At 46.7% G+C, this 18406-nt stretch overlaps 3 protein-coding genes across 4 annotated transcripts in view; 1 reads left to right on the top strand and 2 right to left on the bottom strand.

The window, feature by feature from the left end:
• Positions 1-2: 2 nt before the first annotated feature.
• Positions 3-4037, bottom strand: psmb10 (proteasome 20S subunit beta 10). Its single transcript, XM_079373324.1, has 8 exons — positions 3844-4037; positions 3431-3524; positions 3172-3269; positions 2915-3055; positions 2215-2330; positions 1344-1402; positions 1113-1264; positions 3-164 (listed from the first exon to the last, which is right to left on the bottom strand). Exons 1-8 carry the CDS (start codon positions 3906-3908, stop codon positions 53-55), a joined length of 837 nt encoding a protein of 278 aa, XP_079229450.1. The 5' UTR covers positions 3909-4037; the 3' UTR covers positions 3-52.
• Positions 4038-5740: 1703 nt separating this feature from the next.
• Positions 5741-8786, bottom strand: pomk (protein O-mannose kinase). 2 transcript variants are annotated; one of them, XM_079373322.1, is made up of 3 exons: positions 8618-8786; positions 6628-6900; positions 5741-6556 (listed from the first exon to the last, which is right to left on the bottom strand). In XM_079373322.1, the coding sequence occupies exons 2-3, from the start codon at positions 6892-6894 to the stop codon at positions 5792-5794; spliced, it is 1032 nt and encodes a 343-aa protein (XP_079229448.1). In that variant the 5' UTR covers positions 6895-6900; positions 8618-8786; the 3' UTR covers positions 5741-5791. The 2 variants fall into 2 exon arrangements, with proteins under 2 accessions (XP_079229448.1, XP_079229447.1); XM_079373321.1 differs by lacking the exon at positions 8618-8786 and adding an exon at positions 7894-8256.
• A 2494-nt stretch (positions 8787-11280) lies between these two features.
• LOC306819511 (peptidyl-glycine alpha-amidating monooxygenase-like) overlaps positions 11281-18406 on the top strand; it is a gene marked incomplete at its 3' end in the record, with an annotated part of 15220 nt that continues 8094 nt past the window's right edge. Inside the window, exons 1-6 of the mRNA XM_079373323.1 lie at positions 11281-11494; positions 14522-14590; positions 14704-14827; positions 16360-16477; positions 16640-16697; positions 17816-17903. Of these exons, the coding sequence (XP_079229449.1) occupies positions 14742-14827; positions 16360-16477; positions 16640-16697; positions 17816-17903 (350 nt within the window). The remainder of the gene's footprint in view (positions 11495-14521; positions 14591-14703; positions 14828-16359; positions 16478-16639; positions 16698-17815; positions 17904-18406) is intronic.

Below are 18406 nucleotides of genomic sequence, written 5' to 3'. Positions count from 1 at the left end.
GGTTTGAATTCACGTCTTCTTTAATCACATGAGAAGAAAAATCATCGTGTTGTTATTGTGTTTCCATGACGACCACCGATTCATCGACCACATCCAGGTTCAGTGGTGTCACAGTCTGAGTGAGGACGGCTGTGGTGCCCGGTTTATATCTGTACTGTCCCTCTCTGAAACACACACACACACACACACACACACACACACACACACAGTGTGTGTGTTGGTTATTCATGTCCTGCTGAGGAATTAAAAACGTTCAATCTTCTAAATTTGCTGTCTTTCTAAAGTTAAACAGAACATTAACTGTGTTATGTGGACAGGTGTGAACAGATGTTAGCAGATGTGAACAGATGTTAGCAGGTGTGAACAGATGTTAGCAGGTGTGAACAGATGTTAGCAGATGTGAACAGATGTTAGCAGGTGTGAACAGATGTTAGCAGGTGTGAACAGATGTTAGCAGGTGTGAACAGATGTTAGCAGGTGTGAACAGATGTGAACAGATGTGAACAGATGTTAGCAGGTGTGAACAGATGTGAACAGATGTTAGCAGGTGTGAACAGATGTAAACAGATGTTAGCAGGTGTGAACAGATGTTAGCAGGTGTGAACAGATGTTAGCAGGTGTGAACAGATGTTAGCAGGTGTGAACAGATGTTAGCAGGTGTGAACAGATGTGAACAGATGTTAGCAGGTGTGAACAGATGTTAGCAGGTGTGAACAGATGTGAACAGATGTTAGCAGGTGTGAACAGATGTTAGCAGGTGTGAACAGGTGTGAACAGATGTTAGCAGGTGTGAACAGATGTGAACAGATGTTAGCAGGTGTGAACAGATGTTAGCAGGTGTGAACAGATGTTAGCAGGTGTGAACAGATGTTAGCAGGTGTGAACAGATGTGAACAGATGTTAGCAGGTGTGAACAGATGTGAACAGATGTTAGCAGGTGTGAACAGATGTGAACAGATGTTAGCAGGTGTGAACAGATGTTAGCAGGTGTGAACAGATGTTAGCAGGTGTGAACAGATGTGAACAGATGTTAGCAGGTGTGAACAGATGTTAGCAGGTGTGAACAGATGTTAGCAGGTGAGCTCCTCTTGTGGTTACAGGTAAGGTCTCACCTCTTCCCTTTGGTGGTGGGCTGGTCGTATCCACGTAAGTATTCCACCCCCATCTCAGTGATCACACACAGGTCCACGTTGCTCCCCGAACCCAGGTCACAGAAAATACCTGCAGAGATCGCATCCCGCACCAGCGTCTTCGCCTCCTCCACCTGACAGAGGAGCAGAGAAAGACGACTGTGAGAAACATGCAGAGGCTTTTTAAAAAAACAAGGACTAAGTCGGCCTCACCTCCATGTTCAGTTTGAATCTGTCCTCAAACACAGAGACAGCAGCTGCCGCTCCAGAGCCTGAAACACAAACACTCAGACTGAGTCCAACCACAACCTGACTGAGTCCTGACTGAGTCCTGACTGAGTCCTGACTGAGTCCTGAAAGAGTCCTGACTGAGTCCTGACTGAGTCCTGACTGAGTCCTGACTGAGTCCTGAAAGAGTCCTGAAAGAGTCCTGACTGAGTCCTGAAAGAGTCCTGAAAGAGTCCTGACTGAGTCCTGGCTGAGTCCTGAAAGAGTCCTGGCTGAGTCCTGAAAGAGTCCTGACTGAGTCCTGACTGAGTCCTGGCTGAGTCCTGGCTGAGTCCTGACTGAGTCCTGAAAGAGTCCTGAAAGAGTCCTGGCTGAGTCCTGACTGAGTCCTGGCTGAGTCCAGGCTGAGTTCTGAAAGAGTCCTGACTGAGTCCTGAAAGAGTCCTGACTGAGTCCTGACTGAGTCCTGACTGAGTCCTGAAAGAGTCCTGAAAGAGTCCTGACTGAGTCCTGGCTGAGTCCTGGCTGAGTCCTGACTGAGTCCTGGCTGAGTCCTGACTGAGTCCTGACTGAGTCCTGGCTGAGTCCTGACTGAGTCCTGACTGAGTCCTGAAAGAGTCCTGACTGAGTCCTGACTGAGTCCTGAAAGAGTCCTGAAAGAGTCCTGACTGAGTCCTGACTGAGTCCTGACTGAGTCCTGACTGAGTCCTGGCTGAGTCCTGACTGAGTCCTGACTGAGTCCTGGCTGAGTCCTGACTGAGTCCTGACTGAGTCCTGGCTGAGTCCTGAAAGAGTCCTGACTGAGTCCTGGCTGAGTCCTGAAAGAGTCCTGACTGAGTCCTGAATGAATGCGTACCCATGGTGACGAAGGGCAGCTTGTCATAGGAGCCGTGAGGGTAAACACCGTACAGGTGAGGTCCGGTCACATCCACCCCACCTACGATCAGAGACGACCCAATGTGACCCTGATACCTGCAAACACACACACACACACACACACACACACACACACACACACACACACGGTTCTTTTCGTCTTCTTCTTTATTTGTATTTTAAAAAGCTTCTTTCACTTCGAGGTCGTGAGACACATGAAAGGGAGCGTTTAATTCTGCTGTTTCCTAAATAAACTCCCTGATGAAGGAGGAGGAGGAGGAGGAGGAGGGGGAGGAGGAGGGGGGGGAGGAGGAGGGGGAGGAGGAGGAGGAGGAGGAGGAGGAGGAGGGGGGGGAGGAGGGGGAGGAGGAGGAGGGGGGGGAGGAGGAGGGGGAGGGGGGGGGAATAGGAGGAGGAGGAGGAGGGGGAGGAGGAGGGGGAGGAGGAGGAGGAGGAGGAGGAGGAGGAGGAGGGGGGGGAGGAGGAGGGGGGGAGGAGGAGGAGGAGGGGGGGGGGAGGAGGAGGAGGGGGGGAGGAGGAGGGGGAGGGGGGGAATAGGAGGAGGAGGAGGAGGGGGAGGAGGAGGGGGAGGAGGAGGAGGAGGAGGAGGAGGAGGAGGAGGACCAATCAGTGAAGATGATGATACTTTTATGACCATCACTGATCTCGGCTACTCTCACCTGAACAGCATCTGTTTGAGCTGCCGGGTCACCATGGCGACAAGCGGTGGTCGCCCTGTGTTGAGCATGTGCAGTTCAACGTTGGACGCCATGATTTGGGTGGTGACGTCTGCGTCCGCAGCCACACCCGCTCCACAGCAGCTGTAACACACACACGAGGAGGCGGTTCTGATGAAAGAATCCTCCATCACGTCTCCAGGGGCCCCATGAGCAGGGCTCACATTAGGCCCCTCCCCCACAACCTGAGCTGGACTCACTAGATGTTTGGAGCGATGAAGTGAATCTTCATGCAGTTCTTGTCGGCCACCACCATGTCGTCTGTGGCTCGGGTGTCTGCTCCCAGAATCACTCCGTCCTGAAGGGGACGCAACAAACAGGTATCCATGTCATGAGGTCAGAATCAGATCAAAGTGGAAACTTCTGTTTGCAAGACGACAATAATAATAATAATAATAACAATAATAATAACAACAATAATAATAATAATAATCAGTATTTGAACAGTGTTTCCTTCACTTTATAAATAATCCCAGCGATCGTCGTCCCCGTCTTTCTGGCTTTGGGAGATTTGTAGCCAAGATCAGACAAACTCGACTCCAACACGCCGTTTCTGACGGGGGGGGGGGGGGGAGAGAGAGAGGGGGGGGGGGGAGAGAGAGAGGGGGGGGGGAGAAAGAGAGAGAGAGAGAGTTATGAGTGTTGATTTAAACTTTCTGTTACAATCGTTCAATCATTTCTCGTAAATCCCTCTAAAGCATGTTTTACCCGGTAACAGAGCTCTGATTGGTCCGTTCACAGTTTGAATATAAAAACATGAAAGGTGAAACAAACTCAAACAAGCCGACATGTTTTCACCTGAAGGTACACCTGAGGGTTCAGACAAGCTCACGTTTCTTTAGAAGGTGTGGGGGGGTTCCGTGTGGATTTACCTGCAGCTGTTCTCGAAGCTGAAGCCCCCCCCCTGCTGCTCACAGGCGTTCACACTGTGCATCATCTTCACTATGAGGAAGAGCAGCTGATGATCGAAGAACAAACAGATGAATAAAGTCAAGTTGGAAACTTCGACAAACCGTCAGACTGGCCGCGTTGTATATCTGTAACTACTTTTACTTTCACTTCTGAACAAGCCACGCCCCCAATGAGCTATGCACTTACTGCACTACACTGTAAATATGCACTTACTGCACTACACTGTAAATATACACTCACTGTTCTACACTGTAAATATACACTCACTGCTCTACACTGTAAATATACACTCACTGCTCTACACTGTAAATATACACTCACTGCTCTACACTGTAAATATACACTCACTGCTCTACACTGTAAATATACACTCACTGTTCTACACTGTAAATATACACTCACTGCTCTACACTGTAAATATACACTCACTGCATTACACTGTAAATATACACTCACTGTTCTACACTGTAAATATACACTGCTCTACACTGTAAATATACACTCACTGCTCTACACTGTAAATATACACTTAATGTTCTACACTGTAAATATACACTCACTGCACTACACTGTAAATATACACTTAATGTTCTACACTGTAAATATACACTCACTGCTCTACACTGTAAATATACACTCAATGTTCTACACTGTAAATATACACTCACTGTTCTACACTGTAAATATACACTTAATGTTCTACACTGTAAATATACACTCACTGTTCTACACTGTAAATATACACTCACTGCACTACACTGTAAATATACACTCACTGTTCTACACTGTAAATATACACTCACTGCTCTACACTGTAAATATACACTTACTGTTCTACACTGTAAATATACACTCACTGCTCTACACTGTAAATATACACTTAATGTTCTACACTGTAAATATACACTCACTGCACTACACTGTAAATATACACTCACTGTTCTACACTGTAAATATACACTCACTGTTCTACACTGTAAATAAAGACTCACTGCACTACACTGTAAATATACACTCACTGCTTTACACTGTAAATATACACTCACTGCACTACACTGTAAATATACACTTACTGCTCTACACTGTAAATATACACTCAATGATCTACACTGTAAATATACACTCACTGCACTACACTGTAAATATACACTTACTGCTCTACACTGTAAATATACACTCAATGTTCTACACTGTAAATATACACTCAATGATCTACACTGTAAATATACACTCACTGCACTACACTGTAAATATACACTTACTGCTCTACACTGTAAATATACACTCAATGTTCTACACTGTAAATATACACTTACTGTTCTACACTGTAAATATACACTCACTGTTCTACACTGTAAATATACACTCAATGTTCTACACTGTAAATATACACTTACTGCTCTACACTGTAAATATACACTCAATGTTCTACACTGTAAATATACTCACTGCACTACACTGTAAATATACACTCACTGTTCTACACTGTAAATATACACTCACTGCTCTACACTGTAAATATACACTTAATGTTCTACACTGTAAATATACACTCACTGCTCTACACTGTAAATATACACTTAATGTTCTACACTGTAAATATACACTCACTGCTCTACACTGTAAATATACACTCACTGCTCTACACTGTAAATATACACTCATCACACAGTGAGAGTGAAGCCTTAGTGTCATGGTAAAACATGGTGGTCAGATGAAGCGGTAATAATCAGTGATTAATGTTTCACAGTCAATAGACTTTCTGAGGAGGCCATGGTGAAAATCATGATTAAAATCATGATATCAGTTATTTATGTTTTAAAGAAGTGAATGTAACATCAGTAAACAGAACACAGATGTTTGGTTTCTTTTGGATTTTTTATTAGACCAGATTATTTTCATAGAGCTCTATAACATGTCTCTGGCTGCAGCGCTGTCCCTCACCATGCTACCATATACTGATCTGTACACAAGCAGAACGTCCTGCGCTGAGGGGCGGAGCTTTGGATCCACTTGCTTACACATCTTGTGGATTTGGAACAGGTGGAAGTGGACCAGGTCTCCTCCAGGTACCCGTCCCATCAGGTACTGTGTGACATCGGGGATCTTCCAGATGTCTGTCTTCTCGTCGTACGGCGCCATGTGCAAGTCTGAGAACGCCTCCTCTTTGAAGGGCCACCGCTGCTCTGGGGCCACAAAGTCCCCCGTCAGCTCCCGGTGCCCACACTTTACCAGCAGACCTGAGGAGTGGTCCACTAGAGGCAGCGCGTCCAGGTCGTTCACCACCAGGTGGAGCTGTGCCGTCAGCAGCACCTGAGACAGAGTCTTCTCCAGACTATTGGAGTCACACATCACCCTGCAGCCAGCAGGGCTGCTGTGCAGGAAGGCCAGCATGGACACATACTCCTGGGCCAACTGCAGTCTCACCTGCCAGGTGTTGTGTCTGTGATGCTGCTCCTGAGAGAAGACAGTCTCCAGGTTCAGCAGGGAGCCCAGCGGGTGGTACTCTGTGACCTGAGTATGGTCTGAAAGGCAAAAACCCACCAGTTGCACCACCTGAGGAGCCTGCAGAGCCTGAAGCATCGACACGCCGTGAAGGAAGTCATCCAAGTAATCAGGAGAGGACAAGCTGGAAAGAGCCACCTTCTGACCCCTCCACTCCGAGAGGTACACCTGAGGACACAAACAGGGACAGGTGAGAGGGGAAGGGGGCCAGGTGACTTACTGAAAAAAACTCAGTGTACCTTTTTAACAGCTCCTTGTCCAATCAGCTTCAGCGAACGGACCTCGGCTGTGATCTGAGCACACGTGAGCCAGGGCGTGCAGTTCCTCATGGTGGTCATCTTAAAGTGTCCGGTTGGACAGCCGTCCCCAGAGGACAGCAGGTGTTCTTCAGGGTGATACAGAGCGTCCAGGTACAGGTAGAGCAGCAGGTTAGAAAGCAGCAGAGCAGCCAGACACACAGCGACCACAGGCATGCTGTGGGACATCGCACTGCTGCTGGGAGACATCACGACCTGGGGAGGAAACATCGATCACACCGATAATTACAGTTTGATATGATTCAGACAATACCTGCCTGATACCACAGCAACAACAATAGCAGTGTCACGTTCCAGGTAGGAAACAGGAGAGGAGGAAACACAGTGAGCAGGGAGAAGAACCACAGGCCACGACAACCAACATAAGACAAGACAATGAACCGACAAGAGACTGAGGCAAACATAGAGACTAAATAGACGAGGGGTAATCAGACACAGGTGAGACTAACGAGACAGGTGAGGAACATCAGGGTAATCAGACACAGGTGAGACTAACGAGACAGGTGAGGAACATCAGGGTCATCACAAAGGCAGGAAACACAAGGAACAAAGAACACAAGACCAGAACACTGAAGACAAGTACAAAGTACAACCTGATACTGACACCACCAAAACCAGATCTACAAAATAAAACAGGAAACACTAAAGACTTAAAACACAAGACAGGAAATAAACTAACAGGCAACATAGCAGGACACAGAGAGACACTCAGGACTAAAGTAAACCACACTAGGAATCACACACAGAACACGAGGGAAATAATGAAAACTAAAACAAGATTAAATACAGAAACAAAACCAAACCATGACAAACAGTCCAGACACCTGATATCATGCAGACTGATGGACTCTTTACAGCGTGCAGACTGATGGACTCTTTACAGCGTGCAGACTGATGGACTCTTTACAGCGTGCAGACGGATGGACTCTTTACAGCGTGCAGACACACCCCTGCACGCTGTTTGAATTACACAGAAGCAGGGGCAACATCTTCTTCTTGTGCAAAGACAGTCATCTCTCAGTCTCTCTCTTTTACTGCGGTCCTTTAACTGCAGACATATATTAAACATTTCATCTATTCAGACGGAGCCTCATGTTTAAAGGGGACATATTCTCCCTCTTTCCTAACAGCGCCCCCCTGTGGTCTGAATGAAACATCAGTGTTTCTGAGCTTTGGTCCAAATATAACCTGAATGAAGCAGCAGAGGAGGTTCGTGACCCTGTAGAAACCAGCTCTCTTAACGCTCTGTTTTGGTGTGTGTGTCTCTTTAAATACAATAAGCCCCGCCCCCTGAGTTTTCCCAGCAGACATCACTCCTCTGTAGAGAGAATAAAGTTTATCTCTTGTCTGGCGGTAGAGTCCATGGGTGGAGATTTCAGGGGACGGGAGGGTCCCACTGTGACATCACAAGGAGAGCACATTAGAAACGGAGCATTGTCTCTGTGACGTCAGACTTCTGACCTTCAGACCACAAACAAAGAACTGATGATTTATTTCACATTAAGACTCTCAGGTTACACAAAGTTCAAAAACACTGAAAGTCCATTTCACATAAGCCCCCTTATTCATTATATGAACATCTGAGTGATATTTGAAGGCATGTCATTATTTATCATCTATAGCTGACGAGGTAAATTCAGTTAGTTTGCTTTGAACCTTTTTGGGCCCTGAGGGCACCGGTACCGTAGTTACAAGAAGAGACGCGCAAAAACACTGAAAGAAAGCAAACATTTAAATTGAGGTAAACTCAGAAACAAAGAAGAAAATACCCCGGATATAGGAATATAAACAGAAATAAAAACTGTGACTGGGAACCTAACGTCATTTAAAACACGTAGTGAGAAGCTAACTTCCGCTAAAGCTACATGATTGATCTGTAAGAGTATTGATTTATATTTAATAGTTAACTCACATGCTGTTTATGTTCAGCAGACACGGTGACGACCTGAACAGGTACATTTAATCCCTCATATTAATCTGTGTCCTCACTTAGCTCTGTGCTAATTCTACAACAATCACCGGGTCAGGTAAACTGCTTCCTGTCCGTGTTTCACAATAAAAGCCTCTTTTAGACGGTTTCACTGTCGCCACCTCCTGGCTAGTGTTTTAATATTATGTATATGGTTCACTATATATATATATATATATATTAAAAGAGAGAGAGGAGTGTGTAAAGCTTCGCTCCCACATGTCTGAACAAAGGGATGATTTTCACACTAATTATCATGAAGCCTAAAACACAGAACAAGATGTTAGATGAAGACAAAAAGAAGGACAACATACTTTTTGTGCTTTATAAAAAAGTCTCTTTTAAACACTTAAGTTGGTAGTTTCAAAAATAAATCCAGTGTAATAAAATGGTACTCTGCCAATGTTGATGATTAAAAACAATTACAAGCAAATATTTGATTTAGTCTGGGACTTGTCTTTCGTTGCCGTGGTTTCACAGAGAAGCTTTAACAATGTTTATTCAACTCCTGTTTCCCATTAACCAGTAAATCTTTACCTATTTCACTGGTTTCCTGTGATGACGAGTTACTTTCTTCAGATCTGGAGGACAGAGCTTAATATCATTTGATTTTTAGAAGGATGTCTGTTTAGGTTAGTCTAAACATTTGGTTTGTAAGAGGACATATTCCTATACATTTAATAATACTTGAGTTTCCCATGATATGAAGTTCTCAAAGAAACAACTAAAACTTGTCTTAAATAAGAGGCCAGTTATCCTGACATGACACAAAGGTAGAGCTGTTGAGAAAACAACCAAATATAAGTCAGAAAAAAATGTACAGCAGCCTCTACCATCAGTGAGTGAATGGATGAGTTCATACTGATGGACTCTTTACTCTGCTGCAGCCTCTACCATCAGTGAGTGAATGTGTATGAATGGATGAGTTCATACTGATGGACTCTTTACTCTGCAGCAGCCTCTACCATCAGTGTGTGAATGTGTGTGAATGGATGAGTTCATACTGATGGACTCTTTACTCTGCAGCAGCCTCTACCATCAGTGTGTGAATGTGTGTGAATGGATGAGTTCATACTGATGGACTCTTTACTCTGCAGCAGCCTCTACCATCAGTGTGTGAATGTGTCTGAATGGATGAGTTCATACTGATGGACTCTTTACTCTGCAGCAGCCTCTACCATCAGTGTGTGAATGTGTCTGAATGGATGAGTTAATACTGATGGACTCTGCAGCAGCCTCTACCATCAGTGTGTGAATGTGTATGAATGGATGAGTTAATACTGATGGACTCTGCAGCAGCCTCTACCATCAGTGTGTGAATGTGTGTGAATGGATGAGTTCATACTGATGGACTCTGCAGCAGCCTCTACCATCAGTGTGTGAATGTGTATGAATGGATGAGTTCATACTGATGGACTCTTTACTCTGCAGCAGCCTCTACCATCAGTGTGTGAATGTGTGTGAATGGATGAGTTCATACTGATGGACTCTTTACTCTGCAGCAGCCTCTACCATCAGTGTGTGAATGTGTGTGAATGGATGAGTTCATACTGATGGACTCTTTACTCTGCAGCAGCCTCTACCATCAGTGTGTGAATGTGTGTGAATGGATGAGTTCATACTGATGGACTCTTTACTCTGCAGCAGCCTCTACCATCAGTGTGTGAATGTGTGTGAATGGATGAGTTCATACTGATGGACTCTTTACTCTGCAGCAGCCTCTACCATCAGTGTGTGAATGTGTGTGAATGGATGAGTTCATACTGATGGACTCTTTACTCTGCAGCAGCCTCTACCATCAGTGTGTGAATGTGTCTGAATGGATGAGTTCATACTGATGGACTCTTTACTCTGCAGCAGCCTCTACCATCAGTGTGTGAATGTGTCTGAATGGATGAGTTAATACTGATGGACTCTGCAGCAGCCTCTACCATCAGTGTGTGAATGTGTATGAATGGATGAGTTAATACTGATGGACTCTGCAGCAGCCTCTACCATCAGTGTGTGAATGTGTGTGAATGGATGAGTTCATACTGATGGACTCTGCAGCAGCCTCTACCATCAGTGTGTGAATGTGTATGAATGGATGAGTTCATACTGATGGACTCTTTACTCTGCAGCAGCCTCTACCATCAGTGTGTGAATGTGTGTGAATGGATGAGTTCATACTGATGGACTCTTTACTCTGCAGCAGCCTCTACCATCAGTGTGTGAATGTGTGTGAATGGATGAGTTCATACTGATGGACTCTTTACTCTGCAGCAGCCTCTACCATCAGTGTGTGAATGTGTGTGAATGGATGAGTTCATACTGATGGACTCTTTACTCTGCAGCAGCCTCTACCATCAGTGTGTGAATGTGTCTGAATGGATGAGTTCATACTGATGGACTCTTCACTCTGCAGCAGCCTCTACCATCAGTGTGTGAATGGATGAGTTCATACTGATGGACTCTTCACTCTGCAGCAGCCTCTACCATCAGTGTGTGAATGGATGAGTTAGTACTGATGGACTCTTCTTGTTAGTGGAATAAAACGTGTTGCTTGGTGTCTTTTTAAAGCTCCTGTCTGGTTAAACGTGATGAACATGATGTCTGTGTTCAGCTGCTGCAGCTTCTGAGAGGAGGAGCTCCGATGGCTGAAACGAGCGGATGTGTGCTTGTTGTTATGCTCAGTTTTCTCCTCCTCCCTGACACACACACACACACACACACACACACACACTCTTCTCCTCCTCCCTGACACACACACACACACACACTCTTCTCCTCCTCTCTCCAGGAGCTGCATAGGAGGTCTGAAGCGTCACCGACAGCGTCCAGGTAAGATTTTCAGCTCTCTCTGTAACATGCCGAGGAGCTAATGAAGCTAATGAAGCTAATGAAGCTAACATTAGCTCCACTTTATCCTCCTTTAATGAAACTGCATTCAGCTCAGACTCGATGTTTAAAGTGTTAATACCACTCACACACACACACACACACACACACACACACTCACACACACACACACACACACACACACACACACACTCACACACACTCACACACACACACACACACACACAGCTAGCCATAGCTTAACTACGACACCGTCATTAACCGTTATTAGCCTCTGCTAACTGTTAGCTTCTGTAATAAGCAGCTGTTTGTGTGTTAGCTGTGTTAGCTGTGTTAGCTCCGCGCTAATACAGACACCTGTCTGTAGTTAACCCTTCATCACCTGTATGTAGTTAACCCTTCATCACCTGTCTGTAGTTAACCCTTCATCACCTGTCTGTAGTTAACCCTTCATCACCTGTCTGTAGTTAACCCTTCATCACCTGTCTGTAGTTAACCCTTCATCACCTGTCTGTAGTTAAACAGATGTTTTTATGGATCCAGCTGTCAGAAACATTTTCCTGTTATCAGCTTTTATCGGATCCTTTCAGAATAAAAGCTCAGTAATAATAATACCAGCTCATATTAAATTGATGATGGGGGAGGACGTGCTGTGGTTCGTGAGGGGGAGGAACCTGTTTCCATAGTTTCTGCTCAGGTTTCAGAGGGTTGTGACGTCAGTGGAGCGGCCCCGCCCCCCTCCTCTTCTTCTTCCTGCTCAGTGACTGAACACACAGATGAGTCATCTTCACATGATGGAGACACGCAGCATCCAATCAGAGGGCGGATCATTTTACATCAGCGAGTATGACGGTGTAATGAACTGAGATTCAGATCGCTTTATGACACCCACACGGGAACGCCGTGACCAGCTGCACAGCTCTGGAGTCAGCCAATCAGAGGACTCGCTCTCATACCAACTGTTGCTTCTTCCTATTAGTCAAACATTCGCCTGATCTTTCCAGTGCATGGCGGTGAAATACTGACCTTAATGCACGTGGTTAAAGGTGCGTCTGATAGACTCTAACCTGGTGGTTAAAGGTGCGTCTGATAGACTCTAACCTGGTGGTTAAAGGTGCGTCTGATAGGCTCTAACCTGGTGGTTAAAGGTGCGTCTGATAGGCTCTAACCTGGTGGTTAAAGGTGCGTCTGATAGACTCTAACCTGGTGGTTAAAGGTGCGTCTGATAGGCTCTAACCTGGTGGTTAAAGGTGCGTCTGATAGGCTCTAACCTGGTGGTTAAAGGTGCGTCTGATAGACTCTAACCTGGTGGTTAAAGGTGCGTCTGATAGACTCTAACCTGGTGGTTAAAGGTGCGTCTGATAGGCTCTAACCTGGTGGTTAAAGGTGCGTCTGATAGGCTCTAACCTGGTGGTTAAAGGTGCGTCTGATAGACTCTAACCTGGTGGTTAAAGGTGCGTCTGATAGACTCTAACCTGGTGGTTAAAGGTGCGTCTGATAGGCTCTAACCTGGTGGTTAAAGGTGCGTCTGATAGGCTCTAACCTGGTGGTTAAAGGTGCGTCTGATAGGCTCTAACCTGGTGGTTAAAGGTGCGTCTGATAGACTCTAACCTGGTGGTTAAAGGTGCGTCTGATAGGCTCTAACCTGGTGGTTAAAGGTGCGTCTGATAGGCTCTAACCTGGTGGTTAAAGGTGCGTCTGATAGGCTCTAACCTGGTGGTTAAAGGTGCGTCTGATAGACTCTAACCTGGTGGTTAAAGGTGCGTCTGATAGACTCTAACCTGGTGGTTAAAGGTGCGTCTGATAGGCTCTAACCTGGTGGTTAAAGGTGCGTCTGATAGGCTCTAACCTGGTGGTTAAAGGTGCGTCTGATAGGCTCTAACCTGGTGGTTAAAGGTGCGTCTGATAGGCTCTAACCTGGTGGTTAAAGGTGCGTCTGATAGACTCTAACCTGGTGGTTAAAGGTGCGTCTGATAGGCTCTAACCTGGTGGTTAAAGGTGCGTCTGATAGACTCTAACCTGGTGGTTAAAGGTGCGTCTGATAGACTCTAACCTGGTGGTTAAAGGTGCGTCTGATAGGCTCTAACCTGGTGGTTAAAGGTGCGTCTGATAGGCTCTAACCTGGTGGTTAAAGGTGCGTCTGATAGGCTCTAACCTGGTGGTTAAAGGTGCGTCTGATAGGCTCTAACCTGGTGGTTAAAGGTGCGTCTGATAGGCTCTAACCTGGTGGTTAAAGGTGCGTCTGATAGGCTCTAACCTGGTGGTTAAAGGTGCGTCTGATAGGCTCTAACCTGGTGGTTAAAGGTGCTCGGGGCGTCTGGTGAAGGGCGCCACTCTAAAGACGCCATGTTGAAACCCAGCGTCATGTGTTCATTCGTTGTGACATGAAGACAGTTTGTTCATTTAGAAACTCAGCAGGTGATGAAACACTTTAAATCCATCTGTCCTCATTTCAGTCCACTCCAGGTGTGTGTGTGTGTTCTCCAGGTGTGTGTGTGTGTGTGTGTGTGTGTGTTCTCCAGGTGTGTGTGTGTGTGTGTGTGTGTGTGTGTGTGTGTGTGTGTGTGTGTGTGTTCTCCAGGTGTGTGTGTGTGTGTGTGTGTGTGTGTGTGTGTGTTCTCCAGGTGTGTGTGTTCTCCAGGGGTGTGTGTGTGTGTGTGTGTGTGTGTGTGTGTGTGTGTGTGTGTGTGTGTGTTCTCCAGGTGTGTGTGTTCTCCAGGGGTGTGTGTGTGTGTGTGTGTGTGTGTGTGTGTGTGTGTGTGTGTGGTTATAAAGTTGTGCAATGTTTGCACCAATGTGGAAATTATTTGTGCAACTGTAAGGTGTAAACATGTGTGTGTGTAACAGCAGGTTGTGTGTGTGTGTTACTTTGTGCTCGTGGGAAAAGTGGGCGGAGCTGGAAAAACCCTCCTTGTCGGCGGCAGAGAGAATCATTCCAAACACAGACGCAGGTATCACCACGGTAACAGGAGGGAGCGTCAGTAACACGTGTTTGTGTGTCTCACACAGAAACAACATGCAGGAGCATTAACCTCCTTCCAACCACGCCCTGTCCTCCTCCTCCTCCACCTGAGCCAGGTAACAGGTGTGACAGCAGCTCCGTCTCGTCCCCCCCCCCCCCCCCCCGTCTACCCCCCCCCCCCCCCCCGGCGAACTGACAGGCTGTGTTTTGTGTTTACAGTAGAAAGGTGCCCAGAAAGCAGCGCGAGCTGAGACGTCCACAGGCAAGATGGGCGCGAGCGTGCTGTTCGTGCTGCTCTTCATCTGTCAGAGTCACAGCCTGCAGAGACTCCGCCCCCTGCACAGAGTCCAGAGGTGACATCATCACGCTTCTTATGTTTCAGTCACACATACAATTGGCATGCTGCGCTTCGTTTGATAGTGATGATCAGCTGTACACAGATCACGGGAGAACTACGAGATCACGCGGGAACAAAGAGACAACATGAAGAGTCACATGACAGAGACAGAGACAGACAGAGACAGAGAGAGACAGAGACAGAGAGAGACAGAGACAGACAGAGACAGAGAGAGACAGAGACAGAGAGAGACAGAGACAGAGACAGTGACAGAGACAGTGACAGAGACAGTGACAGAGAGAGACAGAGACAGTGACAGAGAGAGACAGTGACAGAGACAGAGAGAGACAGAGAGAGACAGAGACAGAGAGAGACAGAGACAGTGACAGAGACAGAGAGAGACAGAGACAGAGAGAGACAGTGACAGAGACAGAGAGAGACAGAGACAGTGACAGAGACAGAGAGAGACAGAGACAGAGAGAGACAGAGACAGACAGAGACAGTGACAGAGACAGAGAGAGACAGAGACAGTGACAGAGACAGAGAGAGACAGTGACAGAGACAGTGACAGAGACAGAGAGAGACAGAGACAGTGACAGAGAGAGACAGAGACAGTGACAGAGACAGAGAGAGACAGAGACAGAGACAGTGACAGAGACAGTGACAGAGACAGAGACAGAGATGACCTGCTGGATGTCTCCGGTGTTCGTTTTGTTTGTGTAGCGTTTTTCTTCTTTGTTGAATTTGTTAGTTAGCGGTTAGCTGTTAGCAGTTAGCTGCTACCATATAATGCTACATAGCGGCTATCGGCACCTGGCTTACACGCCGCCTACCAAACAGGGATCAGACTTAATCGAACCAAACTGAACCAATCCGTACCGATCCGTACCGATCCGTACCGGACTGCTGGGTGGAAACGGGGCTTCGGTGTAGAAACATCCTCAGTGTGTGAATCAGACTTCAGCATCAAGTCAGTTAATCTAAACATGGTGCATGACTTTATTTTTAACCCTTTATTGTCACAGTTTTTGACCGCAGTCCAGTGGGACACATGAACCAGTAGACCAGTCGACCAGTGAACCAGTGAACCAGTAGACCAGTAGACCAGTGAGCCAGTAGACCAGTGATCCAGTGATCCAGTGAACCAGTGAACCAGTGAACCAGTAGACCAGTAGACCAGTAGACCAGTAGACCAGTAGACCAGTGAACCAGTAGACCAGTGAACCAGTAGACCAGTGAACCAGTAGACCAGTGAACCAGTGAACCAGTAGACCAGTAGACCAGTGAACCAGTGAATCAGTGAACCAGTAGACCAGTAGACCAGTGAACCAGTGAACCAGTAGTCCAGTAGACCAGTGAACCAGTAGTCCAGTGAACCAGTAGACCAGTAGACCAGTGAACCAGTAGACCAGTAGACTAGTGAACCAGTAGACCAGTGAACCAGTAGACCAGTGAACCAGTAGACCAGTGAACCAGTGAACCAGTCAGTCAGTCAGTTTATCAGAGGGGGTCTAAAAACAGTTCTGAAAGCCTTCTTTCCTCGCTCAGGTCTCAGGAAGGCGTCACGACAGACTCCGCCTCCTGTGTGTCACGGACCAATAAGGACTTCACAAACTCTCACAACTTCTCTGTGGACGTTCGGATGCCCGGAGTCGTCCCGGCAGGGGTGAGTCTGACAGGACGCTACACGCCTCTCTCCAACACATTACTGTCTATTTGTTGTGCGTCATCTGAGCGCTGAGCGCCGAGCTGAGCGCCGAGCTGAGCGCTGAGCGCCGAGCTGAGCGGCGTGTAAGTTAAATAATTTTCCTCTGTGTTTGTGTTTCAGTCGGACACTTACCTCTGCACGTCGTTTCCTGTGCCCACGAGTCGAGATGCTTTTATCGGTGAGTCCTTTAATACGTCCTTATTGTTCCCCTCAATCACACTATCAATCACACAATCAATCACACAATCAATCACACAATCAATCACACTATCAATCAATCACACAATCAATCACACTATCAATCAATCACACAATCAATCACACTATCAATCACACAATCAATCACACTATCAATCAATCACACAATCAATCACACTATCAATCAATCACACAATCAATCACACAATCAATCACACTATCAATCACACTATCAATCAATCACACAATCAATCACACTATCAATCAATCACACAATCAATCACACAATCAATCACACAATCAATCAATCACACAATCAATCACACTATCAATCACACTATCAATCATTCTATCAGATCAGGACATTGAGAAACTTTAAATCTATATTTGCTTTGTCCTCTGTGTCTTCTGTCCTGTGTCCTCTTTGTCCTCTGTCCTGTGTCCTCTGTCCTGTATCCTCTTTGTCCTGTGTCCTCTTTGTCCTCTGTCCTGTGTCCTCTTTGTCCTGTGTCCTCTTTGTCCTCTGTCCTGTATCCTCTTTGTCCTGTGTCCTCTTTGTCCTCTGTCCTGTGTCCTCTGTCCTGTATCCTCTGTGTCCTGTGTCCTCTGTCCTGTATCCTCTGTGTCCTGTGTCCTCTGTCCTCTGTCCTGTATCCTCTGTGTCCTGTGTCCTCTGTCCTGTATACTCTGTGTAATGTGTCCTCTGTCCTGTATCCTCTGTGTCCTGTGTCCTCTGTCCTTTGTCCTCTGTCCTGTGTCCTCTGTCCTGTATCCCCTGTGTCCTCTGTCCTGTATCCTCTGTGTCCTGTGTTCTCTGTCCTGTATACTCTGTGTAATGTGTCCTCTGTCCTGTATCCTCTGTGTCCTGTGTCCTCTGTCCTTTGTCCTCTGTCCTGTGTCCTCTGTCCTGTGTCCTCTGTCCTGTATCCTCTGTGTCCTGTATCCTCTGTGTCCTCTGTCCAGTATCCTCTGTGTCCTGTGTCCTCTGTCCAGTATCCTCTGTGTCCTGTGTCCTCTGTCCTGTGTCCTCTCCAGAAACCATCAGTGAGTTTAAAGTGACTCATGAAGTATTAAATATTTTTACTTTTGTGTCTTCAGTTGACTTCATTCCTCACGCCAGCATGGACACCGTCCACCACATGCTGCTGTTTGGCTGCCAGACCCCCGTCTCTACCAGCAGCTACTGGTAATATACACCTCCACTCTGACCTCCACTCTGACCTCTACTCTGACCTCTACTCTGACCTCCACTCTGACCTCCATTCTGACCTCCACTATGACCTCTACGCTAACCTCCACTCTGACCTCCACTCTGACCTCCACTCTGACCTCCACACTGACCTCCACTCTGACCTCCACACTGACCTCCACACTGACCTCCACTCTGACCTCCACTCTGACCTCCACACTGACCTCCACACTGACCTCCACTCTGACCTCCACTCTGACCTCCACTCTGACCTCCACACTGACCTCCACGCTGACCTCTACGCTAACCTCCACTCTGACCTCCACTCTGACCTCCACTCTGACCTCCACTCTGACCTCCACACTGACCTCCACACTGACCTCCACACTGACCTCCACTCTGACCTCCACTCTGACCTCCACTCTGACCTCTACGCTAACCTCCACTCTGACCTCCACTCTGACCTCCACTCTGACCTCCACTCTGACCTCCACACTGAC

Source organism: Symphodus melops (assembly GCF_947650265.1).
Source record: "Symphodus melops genome assembly, contig: scaffold_308, whole genome shotgun sequence".
In the NCBI taxonomy this organism is placed as follows: Eukaryota; Metazoa; Chordata; class Actinopteri; order Labriformes; family Labridae; genus Symphodus; species Symphodus melops.
This window is presented reverse-complemented; position numbering and strand designations above follow the sequence as displayed.